Source organism: Trachymyrmex cornetzi, unplaced genomic scaffold, assembly GCF_001594075.2.
Source record: "Trachymyrmex cornetzi isolate Tcor2-1 unplaced genomic scaffold, Tcor1.1 scaffold5, whole genome shotgun sequence".
Classification (NCBI taxonomy): Eukaryota; Metazoa; Arthropoda; class Insecta; order Hymenoptera; family Formicidae; genus Trachymyrmex; species Trachymyrmex cornetzi.
Window position 1 is genome coordinate 520,168 of NW_017299806.1, and position 10,320 is coordinate 530,487.

At 28.4% G+C, this 10,320-nt stretch overlaps 1 protein-coding gene across 4 annotated transcripts in view; it reads left to right on the top strand.

Annotated features, from left to right (window-relative positions):
- The first annotated feature begins 1,878 nt into the window (after nucleotides 1-1,878).
- Nucleotides 1,879-10,320, top strand: part of LOC108765567 (protein 5NUC) — an 11,122-nt gene continuing 2,680 nt past the window's right edge. The window contains exons 1-4 of one of the 4 annotated variants that reach the window (XM_018514337.1): nucleotides 1,879-1,899; nucleotides 7,471-7,795; nucleotides 8,700-8,931; nucleotides 9,627-10,226. In XM_018514337.1, the coding sequence (XP_018369839.1) occupies nucleotides 7,659-7,795; nucleotides 8,700-8,931; nucleotides 9,627-10,226 (969 nt within the window). In that variant the 5' untranslated portion in view covers nucleotides 1,879-1,899; nucleotides 7,471-7,658. Of the gene's footprint in view, nucleotides 1,900-5,273; nucleotides 5,774-7,470; nucleotides 7,796-8,699; nucleotides 8,932-9,626; nucleotides 10,227-10,320 lie in introns of those variants that run through there. The other 3 variants (XM_018514336.1, XM_018514334.1, XM_018514335.1) reach the window with 3 other exon arrangements.

Sequence of the window (10,320 nt, forward strand, 5' to 3'; positions counted from 1 at the left end):
GAAAATATGGAAACAATGGCTTATACGTTTAACAACAGGATTAAACGAGCAGTGCTATGTGCTACATCAATTATGTTTGTGCCGTACAGTTGATCACGTGAATACTAAAAATAGATATTATCTGTTCAAACAAATAATGTATTTAAGACAAAGATATATACATTGTTTCAAATTCAAACAATCGCACTTATTGATTCAAACTTTGGTTTGTTTGGACTATTCCAAATAACAAATTTATTTAGATACAATAAAATTTATTACATCCAAAGAAATCTTTTTCTCTGTGTATCTTCAGTATTCGCGTGATCGACTGTCCGGTACAAACATAATTGATGTAGCACATAGCACTGCTCGTTTAATTCTGTTGTTAGACGTATAAGCCATTGTTTCCATATTTTCGGTCAAAAAATGTAATGACTATTCTAAGAAAGCAATTATTTGCATGGAATAACCTAACTTCTATGAATATATATATTTTGCCATTTTCAAATAAACAAATTGTTTATTGTGTGTATTAATTGTAACCAAATAATATATTATTTAATTGAAAGATATTACTTTAAATAATAATGTTGTTTCTGTCAAGCAATAGAGATTTCTCAAATGAAACAACAAAATTTTTATTCAAACAAATAATATTTCGTACAAGCATATGTTGTTTCAATGAAACAAATTTTAGTCAAATAAATAGGAATACTAAATCCAAAGAAACCTTTTTCTCTGTGTTATAACACCGATGTGATAAGTTGCCACTAGTGTTGCGAGGGAGGGAAAGAACCGGAAAAGAACCAGGGAAAAAACCCGGGAGAGAGAAAATGGGAACGAAAAACGTTTCTTTCCACGCTTTGAGGGAAAGAACTCATGGCCACCGTATATTTTTTTACATAGGCGACATTGGCAACAATGGCGATACTATCAGAATATGAATCAATGCGTATCAGTTATCTTAACTATCTGTAGTATCTATAATACTTATATCTATGGCCTATGGTCGTAACATATCTTCAAGTGTTAACTACTAAAATTTTATTTTTCTCGTTTATTTTATGTTTCTCTTTGTTTCACACAAACTTAATATATGTATGTATATACTATGTTAAGAAAAAGTTTTTTACAATTTTATTTAATATAGCAACTTGTTTCTTTAACTTAATTAATTAACTTATACTGTAAAAGCATATACTGGGTGTTTTCCAACAACGTATACAGGTGACACAGTGTAACATTGTGTCTTACGCAAAGTGTTTCAACTATAACACAGTGTTACACTGCTCGACACGGTAAAAAGGTAAGTAGCAAGCGTGTAAAATACGTATATGTTACCAATTTTTCAAAAAAGTTATTTGGTAGCCGTACTTATTTTGCAATAAAACTTTCAAAAATCGCCAATTCTGAAAAAATTATAACTTAAGCCTAAATAAATATCATAAATTTATTATTGATATGCTAAATATAATTATAAGAATAACAATGGAAGACTACAATGCATTCTGGTGTTACACTATGAAACTAAACTGCGTTTCAACAAGTATCTTATACACAGTGAAACATAGTGTAATGTTCTGTGTCCTAGTTGGAAAATCGTCACTATTGTTATTATTATTATTTATGCCTCCTTTTTATTGTAAGCTGTTATATTTTGTATTTTTTAACATTTCATTTAAGAAATTAATATCAGATGCCATCTTCCAAGGTTAAGGTATAGATTTATTTTGTGTGTGCTAAGAATTTTATATTTTTATAATTACTTGCATTAAAAAACCGTTTTTTCCCAGTTTCAGGTTCTTTCCTCGGAAAAATTCCGGGAAAGATAGGTTCTTTCCCGACGATTTAAATTTCCCGGGAAATTAACAACACTAGTTACCACCGATTCACAGCTATATACCGGAATTACCATAAGTAACTTTTATTTTCATTTGCCTTTCTAAATTAATTTTGTGTACATATTTTAATTTTTATGTTAACAACATTGAAAATGACCTTATAGTAGGTCGAAACGTTTGTCTTTGTTATATTTTGCTATTAAGTTTTGTCATCAATTTTTCTACTTTTGTTTTATAATTTTTATTTTAATATTGTAATAAATATATTATATATTGGCACATAGCTCCTTTTTCATATGTATTGAATTTTAAATTATTTGTTTTTTAATTTAAAATAATTTAAATATAAATTAAATAGAAAAAAAGTCTTGAGTATTTAAATATAAACATATGTAATGTTCCAGGAATATCCGTTCCCTAAAAAAACTCTTTTTTAAAATCTCTCTAATAAGGTTGCCTAATATAAAATAATCTACCCGGGAAAAAATATTATATAAATGGACATATTTTATATATAATTATATATGAAACATTTTTCCCCGGATAATTTTTTGCACAAAAAAAAATCTAATTTATATAATCTAGTTCTAAATCTAGTTTAATGCTGATTGTAATTCTTAATAGATCAGAAGAACTCATCAATACAAAATATTAACAAAAAATTTCTATTATCATCATTTCTGCATATAATCAGAAAAAAAATATGTAACAATTCCTGACAAACCAGCATAAAAACCCTTATATCTACCACTATTCTAATCATCTATACAAATTTATGCTTAATTGAAAAATACACTATCAATGACAAAAGTTTCCGCAAAGTTGAGTTTTATTTAAAAAAAAAAAAGAGAAAGAAAAATTACGATGTTTAATTAATTCAAATTGATTAGTATACGGCCATGTTGTTCTTGTGTCGATATTGATAACGAGATATCATATTGCAGCATATCGTATATACTATATATGACGAAGATATGCTTATCTTTCTGTGTTCTCATGTGATACGTTTTGGCTTAAACAAAATTAGAATGGCTTGTATTACGCAAACGTTCATAATGCGTGACGAAAACAGTTTGAGGTCTACACTAGTAAATAAATTGCCTCGCGTCATGTCAATTTATATGATGCGCGAGATTATTTATTTCTGACGAACAGGACACGTAATATAGGCAAATGAGAACGAATAGCGAGTATAATAGATGGGAAAGGATATGATGCCAAGGAGACTGCTGAATAACTTTGGCAACATTCTGGCTTGCTGACAGAAAGATAGTATTACGTTCTATACATTTTGGCCACGGCGGCGTGTCAATGGACACAGCACGCAATTGAAACCAATTATTCTAGCCGAAAAAACGCGTGTCAAGATTTCATCATGCTAAGATTCTCAAGGATACAATAGTAGACTCTTGTAAGCCTAAATAATAGCTAGCTTATTTCATTCAGAAATGAGTAATGATTTCTTTCCCAATGATGTAATATTAATTAATTCTGTAACTCTAATAATAAAACAATCGCTAATTTATATCTGAGAAGATTTTAAGTCTTAAAAAATAATTAAAATTCTATTGATCAATGCTATATGTATTAATTTAAATATTATATTTACATCAGTGTTGGCAAACGTTACTTTTCAGTTATTTTGCCGTTATTTTTTATAAAAAACAATTTGATGATGATGTTACAATTTTTTACAACGATAACGCTAACTAACTAAACTAACTAAGATTGTGCTTAAGTTAGAAGAGTCACTTTGAAAAATAATTTGTTACGCGTTACTTACTGAAAAAAGTAATAAGTAACAGAGTTGGCAAATAACGCGTAACATTACTCGTTAGAAGTAACGAGTAAAAAGTAACGCGTTACAAATTCGGAGGTATTCTTTTCAGTAACGAATGGCTTTTTCAATCTATTACAAGTTATGATTGACTTTTCTAACTCTAATGTTACCATTACCATCATAAAAAATTCACAATGTCATTACCAATTGTTATTATAACAAGGTAATGATCAACAAAGTAACGTGTTACTTGCCAACTCTGATTTACATGCATATAAATATACATACGATTTAGAATCAAATTAATTGTTGTTCATTTGTATTAAATAAACTGCCCGAAAATTTATGAGAATTAAAGTACTTAAAGGAAGTTCAAGCAGATAATAATCGGAAATAAAAATGGAAGCCACTTGAATACTTAATATTCCATTAAACAATACTGCTTATTTAAAATTTACTTATTAATCAAATTTGCAGATTAATTTATTATTTCTTATCACAGGTTAATCGGAAATTAAATCAACGATCAAGCGAAAAAATAATTACAAATTTAATAAAACACTAATAAAGAAATAAAATTATAGAGAAACTTTTTAAGATATATGAAAAGTGTTTCACACAAAATATAATTATCGTTAGATCGATTTTTTTATATCAAAATTTCTGTTACAAACAACTGATAATAAACACATTTCTAGATTCCAATATCAAAATAACTAGGTCATGGCTACTTATATTAAAGATATACAAGCTGTACAAAGAGCACAATTACGATAAAATACTAATTAATAAATTAATATTAACCAAAATGAATTATATATGATTTTTTTTGTTAAATATTCATTTATTTTTCTTGCAATTGGCTTTTCTAAAATCTATCAATAGGTTATCGTTTTAAGGCAGAACGTAAAAAAATCGTTACTTTTGCTCAATAAAATGCATGACAAAAACATTAATCCCCGTATTCATATAGTCAGACCTTTAACTTAAGACTTCCTTAAATTTATTTTTAGATGTTCAGTAGCCAATGAAATAATTCGTAGAGCATCTGAAGATAAATTTAAGGAAGTCTTAAATATAAAGCCTGACTATGAATACGGGTCACTTTGTGACGTAACTAATCCACTTTTAATATAAAATAAAAACATTTATTACCGTAATAAAACAGGTTTTATTAGAATATGACATAGATTATTGGAATAGGATATCTTTTGTTATATTAGTTATTAGTATATTTGTTATATTAGTTATTAATATGACGACACACTTAACACATAGCACAACTTAAATTTCGGCGCTGACTCCTAATTGCCCTGTTTAAATATATTAATTTATTATATAAAAAAATTTTCTAATCATAATAATTTTTTCTGACTAAAATATCTTTCTGAAAAATTAATTTTGTAACATTTATATTTAAAATATATAATATACGTGTAATAAAAATTGTATGAACATAATATATAAAAACAATGAGTTATTAAATTAAATTTTAAAGCTAACTATAAAAATATATCTTTCAATCCAATTTTCAATCTGTGAAAGACCGAAAACTTTCTTAAAAAGTTGAATAAATCTACGATGGATGCTGCAAGATTCGAATAGGGATTCCAGTAGAGATCGGAAAGAAGTTCGGTGGGGCCTGCACGACAACGTCGATATTCAGTCGACGCCAGTCGCTCGAGAAAATCGGCTCGTATTTCTCGTCGCTCACACAAAACTCTGCGATAATGTAAAAAAGTGATTAATAGTCATATATTTTCGATTTTGCGATTATACAAGTGTTTAACAGCGCCATTCGTAGTTGAAGTGATAGTCGGTGACGCACGTTACTTAATCACCTTATTCCTACTTTATTTTTTTTTAATTTAGTTGCGGAAATAACGGAAGTGTTATTCTAGAAAATTTGCGATAGGTTTAATTAATATTTCCGTGAATGATACCGATGTACTCGTTTCGCAAAACTCGATTTTACGTTGCGTCGCTTTCTCTAAAGTTGCGCTACATTACACGTGTGTATGTTACACGTGTACAGAATATTACTTAGCGCACAGTAATTCGCATGGAATTACATATCTCATTGATATTCAAGGTAACGCATACAGTGTTATTCAACTTGTCTCCAATTGTCGTTTATAATACATTATATTAACTATTAAACATGCACAAAGTATTTCTAAAATAAATAACTACATTTTAGAACATAATTAAGTGTATTATTTTACAATATATAAGCATATTCCACTTATATATTATGCTAATCCAAAAATATCATATAAAATATAAACATATGTTTGCCATTCCGCTTCAGTACGGAGTTCAAATCTTTTATCTTTGAACATCCGGGAAAAATGTTATATATATGAAGGGCTAAGAGTCAATAATGTAACAAAAAATTTTAATTTAACACATAAAAATAATTACACATACGTTTCGACACCGATCGGATCATTCTCAATGTCACAGTAACTCAATTATTACCGGAAATCTATGTAGTTAACAGTATTCTTCATGTCCTGTGTTATAATATTGCCAGTTAATAAATTAGACATCGTTGAAAATTCTCGGCAGTAAAACCGTACGGTCATTTATTCTAAATTATTTTATACTTGTGGAGCCTTATTATTATTTATTATGTTATATATATGGACATATTTTATATATAATTATATATAATTGTATATAAAATATGTCAATTTTTTATATACTTATATATAATTTTATATAGTTATATATAATTACATATGAAACATTTTTTCCCGGACAATATCAAATATAGATTATTCTGGTATTCCTACACTGAGAAAAAGATGCTGTTGACTCAATTAAAGTCTATATTATGAACTGTCACTAACATAAATGATTAATTCATGCGTAATTTTATTGATATAAAGGCTTGATTATTGAAATAATAATTTATGCCTTTGTGTCAATAAAAATGTACATAAATTAATCACTTATGTTAGTGACAGCCCATAATATAGACTTTAATTGAATTAACAGCATTTTTTTCTCGGTGTATTTATCACCTACATATGAAAAATCTTTTTATTCTAAAATGATAAACATCGTAATATTAAAACTAATCAAATGCAAAATTAAACGTTAAATAAATTAAAATTATAATTACTGCTTGAGAGTATAACATATATCCGAATATTTTTTTAATGAAACATTTTCATATGTTATGTGATATTTTTATTCAGTATAATAATGAATAGATTCTGTTTTACAGCTTCTTATTTTTTATAAGCATTTTTTTATATAAAAAATATCACATATACAATACAAATTATCATTATGTTATACAATACTTTACAATTATAGTATAACTCCGTTAATCCGGATAGTGTGCCCCTTTCATTCTTTTCCTCCTTCTAAAAATAGAATTGCGTGAATTCTGTGTTCATAACTTCTCAGATGATTAATGTGTTTTAATAAAGGAAAATATGTTGTGAAAATCAAAGAAAAAAATTCCATTTTCGTAACACTTTCTATAAATTAGTCAGGCACGACGCCAGCCTAAATCGAATTGATTATTGCCTGAGGCTTAACGATCTACTTTACGACAACATTACAAGCTGTTGCATTCTTGGCAAGTTCTAATCTGTTTTGCAAGATCGTAAAGTCAATAAATTTAGATCTCATATTTTATAAATGCAATATGCGAAAAGTGAAAATATATAAAAACTTTTGTATATTTTCACTGTATAATAATTTCTTTATTCATAAATACAATCATCAACAGGTATACAAATAAAGGACTCAAATTATTGTAAAATATAATTTATGTCATAAAATTAATCGAATTATATCACGAAATATACAGAATAAACCTTGAAACATAGATATTTTATGTCTTTCCAGATTGAAAAATTCAACGTGATAATTCAACGATCGTGAGGAAAATCGAAGCAATATAGTGTGACTGGCAGTGTGAAACGAAAGCGTGCCTTATCGACATTAAATACAATAACAAGATACCAGATAATAAAGAAGAAATTCTAGAAAAACTCTACAGAATCATAACGTCTGAAAACCAGTAACAATAGAAGATGTCAATCGTTTCGTTCGTAAATTGTTGCGTTATCGTACTATTGATAATCGCAAACAAAGCCTTCGCAAATCCCATTTTACGGAAGGATGAAGAATTCACCATTAGAATTGTTCACACAAATGACATGCATGCGAGGTATTTAGGAATTCTCACTATTATGCTGGTATTACAATTGTTGCACGACAAAGATTTTATTGATTGGCTATAGGATGGAGAGATCCGACAACTTCTCTTTCTTGCAGCCACAGACTTGAAATGCTTTGTCGTACGACAAATGTAATATTAGTCTTAGAATAAAAGAAGTGTTAATATATTTGATATTTCTGTTTCTTATCGCAACCCTGATGAAAATTTTTCTTATAATTTTTATACTAATTAAAACATTTTTCAGAAATACTCAAAAATATTCGGAAAGTTTACATCTTCCATCAGAATTTTTCATACAAGTGAAATATTCTGAAATTTCTCATCCCACAATTTTTAAAAAATATTGTAAAATTTTTTACATTTTATAACATTTCATCAGAAATTATACTTACAAAAAATCTTAAAAATCTTACGATATTTCACAATTAACATATGCAAAAAATTCTGAGAAAAGATGTAGATTTCTGAGAAGTGTTCCAATTCGTATAAAAAATGAGAAAGTTATTAAATTATATAGAAATTCTAAAAAATTATATGAAAAATTCTGAGAAAAATTTTTACCAGAGAAAACAAAGAATAATTGTGCAAATTCGGTTGAGTATTATACAAAGGATTAATTTTGTTTTTTTATAATTGAATTATTTAAGTTATGTTTGTTCTTCATACATAGTCGTTACCATCCAATTCTATCACACCAACGACAATTATCACCACCGAGCTAATCGCAAATGTTAAGATAGTTAATTATCTTCCACACCCACGTGTCAGTTACACATTGCATACGTGGAGTTATTTATCGAGACAATTTTCTTGTTTCTTCTGACGTCAAAATTTATGTAATTAAAAATCAAACGAAGTATCGCCTTGAGAATTTCTCACATAATATTTTTAGATTCGAGGAGACGTCGCAATTGTCGACGGCGTGTACGCCAGCGGATTCCAAAGCTGGGAAATGTTACGGAGGTTTCGCCAGAATTGCTACTCTGGTCCGTCAAGCGAAATCGGATTCACCTTCAACGATTTTCCTGAACGCCGGCGATACTTATCAAGGAACCGCGTGGTACAACGTATACAAGTGGAAGGCGGTTTCTTGGTTTATGAACCTCTTGGCGCCAGACGCTATAGTAAATATCATCTAAGCAAGACTCTAAAAACTATAAAAATATTCTAAAAACTAAAGATTTCTTGTTAATTTATTTATTATTATTAAATTACAATTAATTCAATTCAATTTAATTATAATTCGTTTATAATTAAATTTTTAACTAAAAGTACCAAGCGGTCATTATTAATCGTTTTTATTTTTAATATCATATTTCTTGTATACATAATAAGATTCTGAAATTTATTTATTTTTCAATACTTTCTTAAGTTTCCTAGTAATTTATTCACTTGATCCTTCTTAGTAAATATACGATTTTGAAATATTTAAGAATTTAATTAGATACACATTTAAAAGTAATCTCGTTTGGATCACATAAATTGTTAATATTTAACTTTCATCAAAGTTATGTATAAGAATGTTCAAGCTGGTTGTCAAATTTTTGCAGTATTGCTTATCATTGCTTGAGTTTTCCATATAATTATTTTGGTTCAATAAAATTATTTCCAGATCTCTTCTCTCTCTACCTAAAAATTTTTTAGCAAAATCATTCTTTCTTTAAGAAACGTTGGTACTTCTAGTGTTTCTGCATTACTTAAAATATTGCAATTTGTTCTATAAAATTATAATTGTAAATAAATGTAAATAATATTTATAAACAAAAGTATATATAAGTATAATAATTCGCGTTATTATATATTCAATGAATTCTGACAGAGCTTGGGCAACCACGAGTTCGATGACGGTGTTGAAGGTTTAATACCTTTTATACAAAATGCCACATATCCCATCTTGACAACAAATCTGGACCTCAGCGAGCAGCCGAACCTAGCCGCCACCAATCTGAAAAACAGCACGATTCTCATAGTGAATGGCAAAAAGATCGGCGTAATCGGTTATCTGACGCCCGACACGAAGATCTTGTCAAGTACAGAAAAAGTAATTTTCAAAGATGAAGTGGAGTGTATCCGAAAAGAAGTTAAGAAGTTAAAGGAACAGGGTGTCGACATTCTCATCGCTCTGGGTCACTCGGGATTTGAGACCGATAAGAAGATCGCCCGGGAAGTCGAAGATATTGATTTGGTAATCGGAGGTCATACGAATACCTTTCTGTATCGCGGTAAATCGCCAGATGTCGAGGTACCGGAAGGTTTTTATCCTACAGAAGTAATGCAGAAAAGCGGCAGAAAAGTTTATGTCGTACAGGCATACGCTTACACTAAATATTTAGGAAATTTCTTCGCAAGTTTTGATATTAAAGGAGAGGTAACGCATATAGAAGGAAATCCGATTCTCGTGGACGCCAACGTGAAACAGGTAAATTTTTGAAAAAATGCAAAATTGTTCAAATAACAAAATTTATAATCCATATTATATATTAGAAAAATAATATTATAATAATATTATAATA